The 16,935-nt window shown below is 61.1% G+C and overlaps 1 protein-coding gene across 3 annotated transcripts in view; it reads right to left on the minus strand.

The window, feature by feature from the left end:
- The window catches only part of STRN4 (striatin 4), a 25,949-nt gene continuing 9,014 nt past the window's right edge, over positions 1-16,935 (minus strand). For 2 of the 3 annotated variants that reach the window (XM_045891799.3, XM_064580396.1), the window contains 15 exons: positions 16,583-16,661; positions 14,184-14,381; positions 12,013-12,154; positions 8,688-8,847; positions 7,999-8,112; positions 7,532-7,647; positions 5,663-5,838; positions 5,513-5,560; positions 5,067-5,188; positions 3,827-3,994; positions 3,509-3,649; positions 2,967-3,065; positions 2,711-2,797; positions 1,237-1,472; positions 1-980 (listed from right to left, as the gene is read on the minus strand). In XM_045891799.3, coding sequence (XP_045747755.1) covers positions 1,303-1,472; positions 2,711-2,797; positions 2,967-3,065; positions 3,509-3,649; positions 3,827-3,994; positions 5,067-5,188; positions 5,513-5,560; positions 5,663-5,838; positions 7,532-7,647; positions 7,999-8,112; positions 8,688-8,847; positions 12,013-12,154; positions 14,184-14,381; positions 16,583-16,661 — 1,820 coding nt within the window. In that variant the 3' untranslated portion in view covers positions 1-980; positions 1,237-1,302. The remainder of the gene's footprint in view (positions 981-1,236; positions 1,473-2,710; positions 2,798-2,966; positions 3,066-3,508; positions 3,650-3,826; positions 3,995-5,066; positions 5,189-5,512; positions 5,561-5,662; positions 5,839-7,531; positions 7,648-7,998; positions 8,113-8,687; positions 8,848-12,012; positions 12,155-14,183; positions 14,382-16,582; positions 16,662-16,935) is intronic. The other variant, XM_045891800.3, reaches the window with a different exon arrangement.

The following is a 16,935-nucleotide window of genomic DNA, read 5'->3' on the forward strand; positions in this document are numbered from 1 at the left end:
TCTTACTCCAAAGGGTTTATTGAGACAAGTTTCACATCCAAGTCCAGGGCAGAGGGGACGGGGGCTTATAAACAGGAACCTGGAAGGGGGCCCGAGGGCTCAGGGTGGAACCCAAAAAAGAGAGTGAAATAAATAGAGGGAGAGAGTGGAGGACCAGGAGAGGAGACACAGACTATCACACAGTGATAACAACATGGGGGGTGGGGGGCGGGGCTCCATTAACATCCCATTTATTTATACAGATATACAGAGAGTTGTGGGGGACCCGGGGGACCCCCTCAGCCTCCATGCCCTAGGGAGGGGCAAGAGAAGGCCATCTCTCCCCATGGGTGACCCCATGGGGGCTGGGGGGCTGCCCCTGGAGGAGGGCTGGGAACAGTGGGGGAGGTAGGGGTGGGCGCCTCCCCCGAGGGCATCACCTGCTCCCCAGGCAGTTACTGGCCCTGGAGACGCTGGGTAGTGTCTGGAAAGCTGTGTTGAGGGAACTGGAGGGGAGGGTGGGGGACTGGGCGTGCTTGTGGGGTGGGCCAGGCCGGGCACTCCCCCTGAGGGCAGCCCAGGGTCCAGCTGGCTCCATGGTTTCCCAGGGGACCCAGAGCAGGGGCGCCTGGGGCTCCTCCCAGCACAGCTCCCACTCAGGTCTGGGAAGATGGAGAAGGGGGGGTCAGGGGTTCAAAGAGAGAACCTGGCACCTTCTGGCGTCTTGGAAAAGCTGATCCCCAAGGACACCCAGCCCCGGCTGTGCTGCACCCGAGAAGGTGGCTCCGACACCAGAACTGGGTGGCAGGGCACAGAGAGGAAACTCCCGAGGCCATCCCAGGGGGTGATTCCTGAAGGAGGCTGCTCCCCAGGCTGGATGCTTGGGGAAGGACAGGCCGTGGGGTCAGCCTCCTGGGGAAAGGGCCGTTAGCACCACCAGGCTCCCAGGCAGGCAGGAAGAGGCCAGGCCTCCAGGCCTCCAGACTGAGGCTGGGAGTCACCTGAGGTAGACAGAAGGGAAGGGAGACCGGAGCATGATACCCCAGGTCCAAGAGCTCAGGCCGCCTCAGCCCCCTCTCTCAATGCCCAGGGGCTGCTACCTCGATGATTCTCACGAGGTGCCTCGACTACCACCTTGGGACATGGCACCCTCTAGAAGGGCCGAGCAAAGGGACGCGTTTGAAGTCCCGTTCGGGGTGAGGAGGCAGGGGGTTTCTGCCCTCCCAGACCAAGCCTCCCTCCTGTCCAGCCTCTCACCTCAGTCCCACCTGCCCGGCCCCGCTCCCCAGCCGGCACGGCAGCCAGGGCGGGGCCAGGTGGGCATCATACGAAGACCTTGGCCAGGGCGTCGGCGCCAGCGCTGGCAATGAGGGCCTTGCTGGGGTGGCACGCGACAGCGTGGATAGCCTCCTCGTGCTTCTTGCGGTGGGCTGTGATCTCCTGCACGCACGTTTTGTTGTCCAGGCTCCACAGACGCAGGGAACAGTCGTGGCCTGCGCAAGTGTGGGAGCAGAAAGGGCTGTCCCCCAGCACGCACCCCGGCCCCTCTGAACCTCAGCCTCTGGAGGAGCTGGACTCGGCACTGGGTGAGGGCTCCGGCCTGTTCACCCACCTCGGCCCAGCCTGCCATCCGTCCACCGAGCTGCCGAGTGTGTACCGGGCCCTGGGGGCACAGTGAACACGCTAGGCCAACCCCCCCCGCCCCGGGGCCATTGACGTTTCAGTGTGGTAGAGAGCAAACAAGAAAGCAGAATGAATCATGCCAGGGGGGTCAGCAGCACTGTGGGCACTGGTCAGCGTGAGGACAGAACGACCAAGGGGGTATCAGGAGGAAGAGTCCGGCAGGCAGCAGGGTGGGCCAAGGGAAGGTTCTGAGGACTGGCAGGAGGTGGGTGTGGCTGAGCAGCCTGAGCAGGGACATGGGGGCGGGGGGAGGTCAGAGAGAGGGGAGCAGACAGGGCGGGAGCTTGAGGCACAAGCCACCCATGGAGACGGCCTGACTTAAGCGTTAGAAGGATCAGGCTGGCTGTGGTGGAGGCCGGCTCTGTAGGTCCCCCACAGGGGGGACCTGGGCCCTGTCCCAAAGCCTCTCTGCCCCAGACTCGATCTCACTGACCGCCCCCTCTACCACCATCCCTGGAGACAGCTGCTACTGTCACAGGGCAGATGGAGAACAGACCACGATGGGTCCCCATCCCGTGTGCTCGCTCGCTCGTCACCTCCCACAAGCTCTGACGGCGAGCAGAGGGGAGTGGAAGGAGGCCCCTTGCCCGTGGCCTCCCTGAGGAGCCGTGCACCGCCCTCACCTCCCTGGGCAGCTACCGCCCTTCTCCATCGGCCCACACCCCACCCCATCCTTTGGAGGCATAGCTGCGCAGGAGCTGGGCTTCGGTGCCCTCATCCACAGAGAGCACATGCTCCCGAATGCTAAGAGCCCGTGGGGACGGAGACTCAAGACGGACCCCAACTTCATTCCTGCAACCAGCCCACTTCGCTGAGACAAAGTACGTCGCTTCTCTGAGCCTGTTTCCACATGTGCACCGTGAGTGCAACACGCCCACCCGAGAGGGTTATCTGGATGAACTGAGATGTAGGCAAATGTCCCCAGGGGGCTCTGCTCCCCCACCTCAGGGAGCCCAGGAGGACTCCCTCGTGACCAGTGCCCACGTCTCCTCCTCTTCCGCTCCCACACACCCTTGCTCCTTAGAAGCCTGGGAGGGTCCCGACTTACTTCCCGACATCAGGAACACGCCGTTGGGGTCCACGGCGAGGCAGGTGACCGCGTCCAGGTGGGCTACCATGGAGTGCACAGATTTCCCTGAGGGAAAAGAGGGTGAGTGGCAGTTACTTTCCCTCGCTGCCTTGCCTGGGGAGGCGAAGGCCCAGACGGGACGCTGAGAGCCCGCAACGTGGGCACCAGGAGCTCTGTCATCTGGGCAGCCCCCCACGAGCACAAGTGAGCGGGCGCCGGGAAGGTGGGGCCTCACCTGTCCGGCTGTCCAGGAAGCGGATGCCTCTGTCGTCGTGGGCGGTGATGGTGAGGGGCTGGTTCGGGTGACTCACCACCTGGTTGATCTGGGTTGGGCCTGGAAGGCAAGGAGGAGAGAAGGACATGGGGGAAATCAGGGAGACCAGGACAAAGACAAGAGGAGAACCACGGTCCCACAGCCCTGCCCCCTGCCTGGCTCTCTCCTGCTTGGGTCCACTGTTCATCTGTAAGACAGGCACCGTGCCCTGCTGGGGGTGGCCCAAGATGGGGTACAGCCACCCACAGGGGCCGTCCACTCTGCCAAGAGGCCTGACGGGCGAGTCCCTATGATCTCTCTTCCCTCAGCCTTCCCAGGAGCCCCGTGCTAGCCACAAGGGTGGCAGCTGGGACTCTTCTCTCCTTCCCACCCAGAGCCCCTGGTGGGGGAGGGTAGGGAAACTGTCTTCTGCTCACTGGATGTTGGGTCACCAAAGCCACAGGAGGGATTGGGGCCTTGGAGGCACTCAGATCCCGGCCCGGGGCCCCGGGGCCCCCTCTTACCGCTGCTCCCCCGGGATTCCAGCGAGAGGAGAGCGCTGCCAGCCTCCAGGTCATACAAGACAGTGTCGCCGGAGCAGAAGGAGGCCACAATGTGGGCAGGCTCGGTGCTGGTGAAGGCCACTGAGGTGGGGATCCCATGATCTGACGGCAGAGGGGAGGGAAGGCTGCTTAACAGGCCTGGTCCTGCCTGGGGGCTGCGGGAGGGGACTTGGGAAGCCTGGGTCCTCATCAGGAGTCATGCTCCGGTTGGGGCCTCCAGCTCTACCAAGTCCTCTGTGAGGTGTCGGCGTCCCTCCCAGGCCTGATCCCTCCACTCACCGCTGGCTGTGAGGAAGGTACAGAGGCAGGCTGGGCTGCTGCTGGGATCCCAGATACGGATGGTGCCGTCGGCAGAGCAGGAGGCCAGGCGCTGGGAGGCGGGACTGAAGGCCAGGCCCCATACGGCGTCCCCATGGCCCTCCAGGACATGGCTCAGCACGCTCGGGTCTGGACACACCAACGGGAGGAAACGGGCTACGTCAGGGCCACCAGCCCCAACCTGGCCAGCTCGAGAGCACCAACTCTGCTGGGAGCCAGGCGGCCGGGCTGGGGCCACCCATTCACCCAGCTTCCTCAGGGCCTCAGAGCTGTCACCACTGGAACGTGCCCCAGCTAGCTGCTCACACTCTGACCACTGGCGCTTCTGGGAAGATTTTAGGACTCCGAAGGCAACCCAGAATGGAAGCTCAGAGGGCAGGGAGTCCACCCGGTTCGCTGCCAACCCCACAGCACCCACAATAGTACCTGGCACAAAGCAAGCAGTTGGTACACGATTTTTAGGACTTAGTTAGGGGGAGAAGGAACAGTGGTGGCCCTGTGGCCCCAAGACCCTTTGCAGCCTGGGCCCTGTGGGTCGGCCTGGCCCGTGCTCCTTGCAGCCCTTTCCGCCCCGGGGCACAAGCCCTGCTTCCCTGGTCACTCAAGTCCACAGAGGCCGCTCGGTTAGGCCCTGCTGACCCCAGTGTGGGGCAGCCTACATGGCCCAGAGCACATACTACCTGGGACTGACCCTTGACCTTTCACAGGGTCGGACTGTTCTTGGGGAAACAGCGTGTGTTCGAGGGAAGACAGACCTCTAAACTCTGCCATGACAAAATGCTGCACAGGACCGTGCAGGTCATCAAGAGAGTTACTGAAAGAGGCGTCACGAGGCAGGGGACAGACACTGGACAGAAATCACAGTGTGATCACTTCTCCACTTAACTATTAAAGGTGCGCCAAAGACCAAGCGCAGACTCCCTACAACCTGGCCCAACGAACTTCTCCCCTCTTCCCTGCTTGACTTCTGCTCACCGCCTCCCTGCGCTCAGCACTGGAAGGCACTGCCAGGGCCCGCCACGCCTCTGCATGGGCTGATCCCTGGCCCCAGTGGTGATTTTGAGTCAGCTCACCCACCAGCTCCTCTGGGGGGCAGTCCCCCCACACCACCTCTTTCCTGCCTCAGCCTGTCTGACCCCTGTCACATGCTGAACACGCTGCTCCATGCTCCCCCCCACGAGGGGGGGTGAGCTGTCCTCACCATAACCGTCGTAGGGGTCCATGTTGAGGTCTGGAATCTTCCAGCTGTGGATGCGGGCGTCAGCCCCGCCGCTGTAACAGCATTCGCTGTTGCTGCCCACGGCGACTGCCAACACGGGGCCCCTGCAGGGCACACAGGTGGTGAGGGGGAGATGAAAACCTCAGTCTCACCCCTCCCCAGGCCCCCCCTGAAGTCCCTGCTAGATTTTTCAAGGATGGCCAAAAGGAATTCAGCATCTGGGGCTCTGGTTGGGCCACCCAGACCTGCCTTCCCCCAACTCCCCACACCCGTTTCCTCCTCCAAAGGCTGGGCTGAGAACCAGCTACGGGGGCACTTGGCCTGGGGAGCGCCGGCAGCAAGGGTGTGCGTGTGCAGAGGGCCGTCGGCCCCCTGGTGCAGCAGAGGGCAGGCCAGTGACCACACTCCCCTCGGGAGCACTTCCCTACCTGTGAGCCCGGAAGGCGTGGATAGGTTCCACATCTAGCGCAGCATTCCTGGGGGGAGGCAAAGGAGCCGCATGTCACCGGGAGCCCCTCATCACCCTGAACCCACATGCCCCCTCCTCCTCCCCTCCCCCCTGGGGTGTCCGCCCTCACTTCTTGGCTGTGACAGCCTTCTGCAGGTTCCAGAGCTTGAGCGTGCCGTCCTCAGAGGCGGTGAGCAAGGCAGACTGGCTGTGGTGGAAAGCCAGGGAGCGCACGCCGTCGTAGTGTGAGCGGAGAGTGAATTTGGGGTTCCACGTCTTCTTAAAGGCATCTTTGCTGTCAGAGAGCTGGGGTGGGGGGAGCTGCCTCAGTGTCCCCGCAGTCCCATGGACGCTGACCGGCATCCAGGATGTCAAGTCACCCAGACCCACGTGGAGCACCCCCCACCCGCCAATGGCCTCCAGCCCCAGGCACCCTACCCACAGCACCCCTCGCTCACTCAGTGAGTCCTACAGTGTGCGGGGACTAGCTGCAATTTGGGCACATAGTCAGGTCAGAGGGGGCCTGGGGGAGACCGTCAGATCACCCCACAGTGCACAGGCCTGTGAACTCCGAGCAGCGCTAGGAATTAAAAATGGACCGGGGAGAGGTACCCAAGCAGCCTGGCCACCTCTGTGGCGGTCAGTTAGGCTTTCCTGAGGAGCCGCCAGAGGAGCAGGACTTAACCAGGTCAGGGGAGGGGACTGAAGAAGGACACTGCATGTGCGAAGTCCCTGCAGCTGCCGGAGCAGATCCGGAGCCTGAGAGGAGGCCCAGGTTACAGAAAGCAAGGGACAGAGTGGCAGGAGCCGAGGGTGGAGCCACATTCGAGAACCTGCATCTCACCCTGAGTGAAACAGGGAGCCCTGGAAGGGTTTAGAGCAGGGAACTGACATGGACGGGGGAAGATGGGCGTGGCTGCAGAGAGGCTAAGGGGTCAGGAGAGAAGCCTCTCAGGGAAAGAGGAGGGCACAGAGAGCACATGCTGGGGAGCGAAAATGGGGACAGGTACACACAGTAGGGAGAGACTGGGGAGCAGAATCAGCAGGTCGCTGCGGGGGGGGGTTCCCAGAGACACTGCCCATGCCTTGGTAGACGGTGGTGGTGCTCTCTGTGGGGGACCCAGAGGCAGCCAGCTGGCAAAGATGAGCAGGCCATCAGGCAAAACTCAGTGTCCTGCCTCAACATGGGGTTCACACCTGACCAGCCCCTTCATGTGGGCTGCATCCCCCACAGTCCCCACATCTGCCATCACCACTGCCCTAGCTCTTTAGGGCCAGAGACTCCGCCACTATGTGGTGGCACCCTCACGGGCACGCACCCCTGCTCAAAGCCTCCACCCTGGCCCCCCTTCCCAGCATCCCACAGCAGTGCCCCCAACCTCGCTGGCGTCACCAACCACGTGAGATCCGGCTAAAAGCTGTGGTGGCTGTTCTGCCACAGGGAAATGCACACATGCACCTGATTCAGAAACTACCAGATGGCCAGACGCCACTCTGGGGGTACTGGGTCCCAAACACTTGGCCCTGACCTCTCCTTCCATCCTGGCCCATCGGCCCACCAGCCCCACTCATGCCTGCTTTTTCAGTTTCTGTCTGCAAAGATCAGCTCAATGCCTATCTCCCGCATAGCCTATCTTCCCTGCACTGTGCCGACCCAGAGCCCCCTTCCTCAGATGCTGTGCCCCCTTGCCCTGCCCCCAGACCGTGGGGGGCCTGGACTCAAGATGAACGTAAGCTGGGGTACAAGGGAGCGTCACCTGCAGGAGCTGGGCACTGGCTACACTGCAGTGTCTTCCAGGCCCTGCACCTCTCCCAGTAACCCCCTCAAGCCCCAGCCCCGACCATGTCCACACCCCTCTGTAAACCAGAGTGAGCTGCTGAATGACCTCACAGCATCCTCCTGCTAGGGGGCCAAGCGCAGGCAGAGCTCAGCAAGAGCAGGCTCGGTGTGGGATGCCCAGTGAGGGCCCGCAGGGGGTGGGGCACCCCAAGAACTTACATCACAGCTGAGGTCGTTGTCGTTGGTGACGGTGAGATCTGCCAAGTCCCCCAGGCTCACCTCCCCGCCCCCGATAGTGTCCATGATGAAAACGTCTGAGGAGAAGCCAAAGGAACCTGGTAGGGGTAGGGGAGGGAGGGGGCAGAGAGGGGCAGGGAGAGAGAGAGAGAAAGACAGAGAGAGGCAGAGAGGGAGATAAGCAAGGAGTCAGAGAGAGAGACAGGGAGAGAACAAGATCAAGAATCACAGCTGGAAAGAAAGAGACAGGGAGAGACAGACAGACAAGGCAGGACAGACAAGAAGAGAGGGAGACAGACAGACAGACAAACTTTTGCGACAGGGAGGCTGCAGACTAGAGGCCAGGCTCTGACCCTGAGGACACAGAAGCCCTGGGCTTAGCTCTGCAGACCCCCCCCAAACCTGCCATGGGCCCCAGGGGACTAGGCCAGGGTGGAGGGGCCTCTTACCTTCGTGTGGCCGGGGCTGGGGTGTGCCAGGAGGGGGACCAGTCACTTTAGGGGGCAGCCCGTCCACATCCCGGAGGTCGGCCAAAATGCCCTGGAGTTTGACCCGCCGGCTTTCTGGGGGGGACAAAAGCACAGGGCTGGAGTTGCCCACCAGTTCCAGTCACTAGCAGCCCCTCCTGCAAACGTGGGGCAGCCAGGAAGTGCTGGCCCCAGAGCGCAGGGCTCAAGGTGGGAGTCGGGGACGGGGCGGAGGAGACAGACCGAGCTGGGACCCTCTGCGGTCCCAGCCTGGCAGGGGCCTCAGTTCCTAGCCGTCCTACGTGACGGCTGAGGGCCTCTCGGCTTGGAGTCCCGGAACAAGACGAAGACGCAGCACTGCCCTGTCTGCCTCTCCCCACCAGCTCCTCATCCTGTTCCTCCCTGGCGGCCGCCGAGAATCAGCTGCTCTCATGGAGGGCTGGAGGCCCTGCTCCAGGAAGAGCTGGGCCTGCTGCGTGGCCGCAGGGATTTCCCAAGGGAGGGGTGAGGGCCTGGCCACCAGGGTGCGGGCCTCGTGCTCTCCTGGGCCACCCCCCCCTCAGGAAGTGTATCCGTCCGGCGGAGCCTTAGGGGCAGGAAGCAGCTGCTGGCGGCTGTGTGTGCCCCTAGCTCACCCGGGAGGAAGGCTGGCCAGGAAACCCTCCGCTTACCCAGCTCGTGGTGGGTCCCCTCTCCAGTGCATCGTCGAGGGTCCGGGGAGCCCTCCCCCTCCTCTCCTGAGCCCAAGAAATCAAACTCATTGATGGCATCCTCAGAGTCATCCTCCTCGTCCTCATCCTCCATCTCGGGCACCAGGGCCTTGGGGGGCAGCTGGGCGTGGAGAAAGCCAGACAGGTCAGGAGGCTCTGAGCCTCCGCCTGACAACAACCCCCCCACACACCCCACACCCCCGCCCCGAAGGCTCCGCTTCCCTTCCCCCAGTGCCTTCCCCTGCAGGCTCCCCTTAACACACTTCGGAGGCTGTGCTCCCCCTGCTGGGAGCTTTCAGAGGTCGCTCCTTACTAGGCCCAGGGCGCTGCCAGCCCCCCCAACCCCCCAGCGGGGCTTTGCACACCTCTTCCCCTCACTGCCACCTCCACCTGCACGCGTGATCCCCTCCCAGGACCCTCCTCCCAGCTTTTGCCCGGCTCTTCCTGCTCCCTCCTCTGCCGCCACCCCCACCCCTTCAGCACCGGTACTTCTCAGGGACAAAAAGGCAATACAGCCTGTTTTGGGGCAGAGGAGAAACACAGGTGTGCGAGTGTGTGTACGGAGGCGCACAATTCAAGTGGGAACGTCTAGGTGCCCGGGGAGACCGGTGGCGCTAGCCGCTGTGTGTCATTCAGCGCGCCAGGCAAGCGTCCCACGTGACCTGACCACCTCACGAACACTGATCATTACAGCATTTATCACGAGCAAACAGGCTGAGCAGTGAAGCCCCTCCCCTCAGGTCCCCAGTCCGAGCCGTCCCGGAAACACTAAGACAGCTCTGGACCGCGAGCCCACCAAGGGTTCTCCGAGTCTTCCTTAGAACTTTCTTGGCTGGCTCAAGCTTTGTTTTCTTACATGACCAGCGCGTGCTACTTTTGGAACAAGAGAAAACAGCACGGGTCCCCCATCCTGAGAAGCAGGACGCTGGGGCAGGTGAGCGCTGGCGGTCCTCACCGTCAGTCTTAAAGCAGCGCTAGGAACCAATCCTCTCGTGCTCCTCGACGTGTGCACCTGGACCCCAGCCCAGACTTCCCAGACTTGGGGTTTCAGGGCAGCACGGCACCTGCATTTCCCCACGTGGATGCCTTTCACACACAGCCTTCTACAATGACATCTTACACGTGACGTCACTACATTGTACCCCAAGTGCCATCTAGGGGATGTGTGCTTGGAACCTCAAAGACCGCAGAAAATGGCTTAAGGGAGCCCCAGAATTCTCACTAACAGTTTTGAACACTTCTGCTTTAAATGCTGGCTTAAGAACATACCCCACCCCAGCACGGGCGCTCTGACCACCACCGCCTCGAACACTACCTCTTCCGAGGACGTTTCTGCCTCCTAAGTGTTCCCCGACTAGACCAAGTCCTGGGCACCCCCGGGGCCAGCCTCAGTCAGACCACAAGCTCCTCGAGGGTGCGGCTGACCCTCCCACAGGCTCAGCACTCCAAGCGGGGGCTGGAGTCAAAACCGCTCAGGCATCCGGGAGGGGCCAGCCTCTGGCCTGTGTGGGAGGACCATGAGGGACAGGACATGGTAACGTCCCCTTCCTTCCCTGTGGAAGCCCCGGGGTCCAGGTTTAGCCAGCATGCCCAGAGAGGCAATGGGGGCGCCAGAGCTCTAGAGGAGCGTGGCAGCCTAACAGGCATCCTCCAGGGTCCGCAAGAGAGGGTTCCCGAGTAATTCTGTTCTGTCCGCCGAGCCCGAGCACTCGGTGCGGCCAGCCCCAGTGTACCCAAGGGCTTTCTGTGCATGAGCTCATGTTAATTAAATCCTCAACAACCCAGAGGCAGGGATTCTGAAACTGCAGCTCAGACAGAATCACGTGCCCAAAGGCACACAGCCAGGCCAGCAGCCACTCCGGGAGTCTCGGAGGTCTTTGGAATCAGCCTGGTCACTGCAGGTCTGCAAGGTGAGAGAGTGGCCCTGGGGGCTCAAGACCCCTGCACAATGAGCCACCCCACAGGGCCCACAGGACAAGCGCAGTGACAGACACACAAGGCCTAAGGAAGTATGGAAAGTCAGCAATGATCTCCGCTGGGAGGAGCAGGGAGGAGCAGAGCAGAGCGGGCAGGCTTCCCAGAGGAGAATGAGGTAAGAGCTGAGAAAGGAGTGAAAATCCCAACAGGGGCGGGAGGGAGCAGGAACAGGGGTAGAGGCCCCAGACCCAGCGCCATCCTGACTTTCCCGTAAACCAGCTCCAGTGTGCTGGCTCTGTCCATTCCTTGAGCACCCACGCCAGGTGGGACCCTGTACTGAGCCACACTGGGGACTCTGGAGACAGAGCTGGTCTCGCACAGCCATGGGTACACCAGGCAGGGAGGACCAGTTCGGGTCCAGATGGCTCCAACCCTGCCGAGGGAAGGGGAGGAAGGGCAGGTGAGAGGTCAGAGAGGGCTGCCTGGAGGAGGGGTGCTAAGGTGAGGCTGAAGGCGGCAGGGAGGGGTTCTGATGGGAAGGCCACACACAGGCACCCCTGCATGGGCATGCCGCCAGCCCAAGCTCCCCCAAGCCAGGGACTGGACTTCTGTCTCCACGTTGTTACTGCTGGCGCAGGGCTAGGCTCATGGAGGCCCAAACTGACATTTACCAGCCAAGGGAGCCCAGCCGTGCCTGAGGTTAGTACCGCTGAAACAGTAGGAGCACGGTGGCTCGGGAAGTTGAGGAGCAGGGGTGAAGTGGGGTGGGAGCCATTACCGTGAAGCCAAGCTGAGATCTGGACTCTACCCTGCAGGCGGTGCCCCTGGGCTTAGGTCCTGACACAAGAGCAGACTGGACACTTGCGCCTACAAAGTCCCCCGTGGGACCCCCAACCTGGCCCCGGCACTGCCCAGGGCCCTGCCACATCCATTCTGGGTGCTGGGGAGAGAAGAGCAAGGAAACCCCCACAGTCCCTGCCTGGCAGAGCTCACAGCCTGTGAAGGGAGAAGACAGAGAGGCACAGCCACACCAAAAATAGCTCAGCGCAACGGTGACGAGGCTAGCCCGAGGGAGAGTGCGCTGCGAGAGGGCAGCGCATGGCTGGCCCAGTCTGGAGAGCTCAGGCCTCTCAGGAACTGAAGGGAGGATGGGAGAAGATAGGGGTGGGGCTGAAGAAGCGGGCCCTGACACAGCACCGAGGCAGGGGCTTGGCTGGAGAGGGGACGCGGACCCTGGGAAGGGACAGGGTCAGGCCGCACACACACTGGGCCGGGAAGGGAGCCCCGAGAGCACCCACAGGGGCACTCTGCTGCCAGTCTGCAAAGTGGGCAGGCCCCCCAGGGGGTGGGGGAGGCGAGGGGAGCGCACCTTCACGCGCTGCTTCTTGTGCTGCATGCTGTCCAGCTCATCATCCTCGTCGCTGTCCTCGTCCTCACAGTTCTGCAGGAAGGGGATCTGCTCCAGCACCGAGCCGCTCAGGCGCTCTTTGCTGTCTTTGCCTGCTGCGTTCCTGCCCACGAGAGGGGGGCAGAGGGAGCATTAGTCCCGCCAGGTGATGAAGCTGATGGGAGGGCGCTGAGGCGCCGTGGCCAGAGCCTGGACCCCGCTCTCAAGAGGGCTGAGCCCACTGTGACCCCACAGGAGCCTGGACCCCAATCACACAGGGGGCTCCAGTCCCAGCCTCCGCCTGACACACACTCTCCACGACCCGACCACCCTCACTCAGACCGCACCCTGGGCCCCTCCTCCCTGAGCTCTGAGCCCCCGAGCACGAGCCCCCACCCCCGGCCCCAACCACACATCTGCCCGCACATGCGGAGCCAGGAGAGCTGGCCGAGAAAGCAGCCCCCTTGCCCACGGGCCGGGAGAACCCCGGGCGCAGGTCAGGCAAGTGGCAAACACGGCCAGCGGGAAGGAGGAAGCGGTCCCTCTGCCAATGCTGGTGTCCCTGCTGCCAGCCTCGCCAGCAGTGAGCCTGTCCCCTCCTGTTTCCACTCCGGCCCGACTGTCTAATGCCTCCGACTGGATGACAAGCTTTAACAAAGGACGTATCTGCCAAACCTGAGTCCAGAATAGAAAAGCAGGTGGAATTCAAAGTTCGGATAAACGCAAGCATTCTCCTTTCTTGCCACTAGGCCGATGCTCTAGAGGGTCCTTGCCAACCCCCAGGTATGTGGTTAGCGCTCCAAGGACAGATCTCTCCTCCGGGTTGCCAAGTCCAGCGCTCCCTCCCCAGCCACCGGGTGCACAGCCTCCCAGCGGAGCAGGTCTGCGCTCGGCTGCCGGCCACCACTCGGGTCTCCCCCCGCAACCCTGGCCGCACCCGCTTGGCCTCCTGTGCCGCCGCCTCCAGGTTGCAAATCCCCCCCTGCGCGCTGGTGAGCCAGAGGGCAGTCCGGAATGCAGCGCCCCCCAGCCGAGCCCCAGGCTGGCTACTCATCACTGGTCCTGGGGGGGCGACCCAGCCCCGTGAACTCCACCCGCCCTCGACGGCCCCCTTGCCATCCCTTCCACTGCTCGTCCTCCCCACTAGTCAACTAGTCAACGCTGCTCCCGTTGCTGGACCAAACCCCAGAGCCACCCCCTAGTTTCCTTCCTCTCCCCCACATCCATTTCTTTAAAAAGCAAACCTGCAGAGAGGCTGGCCAGCTCACCCCCTCCACCACCCGCATCCACCACCTCTCGCCTGGATGGCCCAGGAGGCTCCGCTCCCACCCTATGGCCCCTCCTTCACGAAGGAGGCCAGCACATGGGATTGTGTCACGCCCTGCTCAAAACCACAGGCTTCCCACAACTCGGAGACTCCAAACTCCCTATCGTGGCTGCTCTGGCCCCATTTGATCTGACTCCCGAGATTTCAACCTCACCACAGACCACAAGCCCATGTGCTCACTCGCTGCAGCCACGCTGGCCTTGCTGTGGGTTCCTGAATGCACCAAGTGGAACTCTGACCTGACAATCACCATTCCCTCTGCCTAGAACATTCTCCTTCTAGTACTTGTGTGGCTTACTTTCCCACTTCCTGTGGTTCTCTGCCCAGATGTCACCTCCGTGAATAACCACCCCCATCGCCCACTTCCCCATCTTTCTTTCTTCCGACCTTTCTCTGCAACACCAAACATCAGCGAACGTTAAATTACTTATGTTGATGAGTGACGACTACAGAGAAGAGAAGGAACCAGGAGGAAGTCCCCAGGCGGCGGCCGTGTGTTTCGCTCCCCGTTGGGCCCCAGCACGCCACCCAGGGTCGGCCTCCAGCAGGTGCTCTGTGTGCTGAGCAGCGTAAGGCCTGAGCCTCAGGAGGGGGGCCGGGCTGGGCGTGAGCTGTGGCACGAATCAGCACAAACACGATGCCATGGGAGAGGACGCACAGGGGGACCCAGAACAGTGAAGGGACCAAGGGCTCTGGAACAAACCAGCCCACAACATGCTCCAGGAAGGAAGTGGCCACCAGAGCACCCAGGAGCACTGCTGACTTTTGTGACACTGGCCTTCACCGGGAGGAGGGGCCACAGAGGACCAGACCTGTGAGGGCTCACCTCTTGATCTGCTCTTCGATCTGTTTCACCAGCAGCGACTCACCGCCGCTGAGCCCCCCAGGGCCTGGCGTGGCCCTGGGGCCCCCTTCGCTGGGCTCCACGGCCCCGTTGAGCTCCAGCGAGCGGCCCAGGAGGGAGCGCACGCGTTTGGACCGCATGTCCAGGATGGTGTCCGTGTAGCCCACCTCTTCCAGGTACCTGCAGGGAGACAGAACCAGTGCGGCTCAGGCATCTCCTGGCTTCTTTAGATCTGATGAGGCTGATGCAAACGGGGACAGGCTTTTTCGAGAAGCAGCTTAAGACTACACGCCTGTATTTTAAATAAGCACACCCCGGGCCCCGCTGCGTCACTTTCGAGTCTATTTCCAGGGGAAGTCTTTACATACAGGCACAGTGCGGTCACTGAGATGTTCGCGGGGATGCCGAACGAAGAGCCAAAATGCAGGGGCCACGCTACATGCCTACTGCGGACGACTATAGCCGCAAATGACTGATGGGGACACAAGGCAGAAAATAGAAGAGGCAGAGGGCCAAGACAGCCACAGTAAGCAGCTTAACGAAAATCACAAGTTACGTGAGCCACACAATTCATGAGTTTGTTTAAAAAAAAAAGCAAGCATTAACGTGTACAAATACAGGCCACACACAAACATGTCTGAAACGTGCCCCCATGAGGCCTGGAAAGACACATACTCAGTGCACTAGCAGCGACCTCGGACCTTCGGAATAAGGGGTTAGGGACGTAAGAGCAACCTTTACAACTCGCTCTACTCGCTTCCACAAATGAGTGTTTACTTCCGCAATTAAAAAAATGGAAGCTAGCTGGGACTGGTCTAAAAGTTACAGACAGAGGAAAAAAATCCATTGCGGCTATCTGTGGATATCTGGTCCTCCGGAGGCTCCTTCAGAAGGCTTTTATGTTTACCACGACCTGGGGCCTTCGGGACCCCTGAGCCCGCCCCTCGCACGCCGAAGCGAAGCACACCTGCCTTCACCTGCTGTCTCATCCCGCACGCCCACCCGAGGGGAGGCAGGGGAGCACGGTGATGAAGAGGTTGGGCTCTGGGGTCACATCTCAGACCCCCCACTTACTTACCAGCTATGTCATCTTCCGCCAATACACGCCCTCCCTGCCTTTCTGTGTTAGGGGAGTATTGGTAGTTTTTTTTTTTTTTTAAAGATTTTTTATTTATTTATTTGAGAGAGAGAGAATGAGAGACAGAGAGCACGAGAGGGAAGAGGGCAGAGGGCAGAGGGAGAAGCAGACCCCCTGCAGAGCAGGGAGCCCGATGTGGGACTCGATCCCGGGACTCCAGGATCATGACCTGAGCCGAAGGCAGTCGCTCAACCAACTGAGCCACCCAGGCGCCCCGTATTGGTAGTTTATTTACCGCATAGAATTTACAGCCGGCATCAATGTGGGTACAGGGGCACGTAACAGGCACCTGCAAAGTGCTGCCTACGAGAACCGTTTTGTCATTACTGCTGGCAAAGCCCGTAAGCAAGTAAGCTTCCGGACGTCCGGCTTAAGGAAATCGGGGACAGGGACAAATATCTTCCTGATGCTTGTCACACTACAGACCCATCTTCAACGAAATGTGCAAGAAGTGCCTGGCTATGGAAAGTGATGGTTATCTGTGTGACAGACGAGCATACGGCTCTTAAGATGATGCAACCTAACTAATTTATATGGAAGGATGTCCACAACACAAAAACAATGCAGTAGAAAACACGGGGGAAGGGCGCCTGGGTGGCTCAGTTGGTTAAGCGACTGCCTTCGGCTCAGGTCATGATCCCGGAGTCCTGGGATCGAGTCCCACATCGGGCTCCCGGCCCGGCGGGGAGCCTGCTTCTCCCTCTGACCCTATCCTCTCTCGTGCTGTTTCTCTCTCTCTCTCTCAAATAAATAAATAAATAAAATCTTTAAAAAAAAGACAACACGGGGGAAGGGGAGCGCCTGCTTTTATAAAACACACACACAGAGCCCCACCAGAGTCGCCAAAATGTTTACAGGAGCATGAGATTCCTTGGGTGGTGGAATTCTAAGTGATTTTATTTGTGTGTGTGTATGTGTTTCCCTACATTTCGTGAGTTTTCTAATAACACACTAATCTCTTTAATAGTAAAACATAACATTACCCTTTTTTTTTTTTAAGTGAGCGATATCTGGGGTCACATCCCAAGAGGAGGCCCCCCCCTCCCCCGTCTGCCTCCTGTAGCAAGTCTTCCCTCCCTCCCAGGCTTGGCTCCACCCACAGCGTGACCAGCAGGGATCCTGACAGTCCAGTGTCCCGCCCCCAGGGGGGACAGGAAGGACTGTGGAGTCTTCGGGCTTATCTCCCGAGCCAAACGTGTCCCTCTCCCCACCCCAGCCCGGCACCCCTGTCCTGCACACTCACTGCCGGAGAAGCTGCCGCCCCTCCTTCCACACCAGCGGGCTGTTCTCCAGGGTGACCGACTCCACAGGGCCATTGGAGACTGGAGAGTGGAGACAAAGGAGGCAGACTGTCTTAGGGCAGTGCCACGTATCCATCACCTCCTCCACCTTCCTCACCCTCAAACCCTCCTCAGTCACTACTGGTCACTGTCACATGTCCTGCCGAGTCCCTGCCTGAGGGCATCTGAAACCTACCCTCACCCCTCCATGCCCTCTACTCTCCTGGGGTCATTCCCCAAACCACCCCCCAGACGACCTGCAGACTCCCATCCACTTATGTTACTTTGCCACACAGGAAGCTGGCCCCGCTGTGAG

Source organism: Mirounga angustirostris, unplaced genomic scaffold, assembly GCF_029215605.1.
Source record: "Mirounga angustirostris isolate CCGP_5_RB_7025 unplaced genomic scaffold, mMirAng1.0.hap1 SCAF_16, whole genome shotgun sequence".
NCBI classification, from domain to species: Eukaryota; Metazoa; Chordata; class Mammalia; order Carnivora; family Phocidae; genus Mirounga; species Mirounga angustirostris.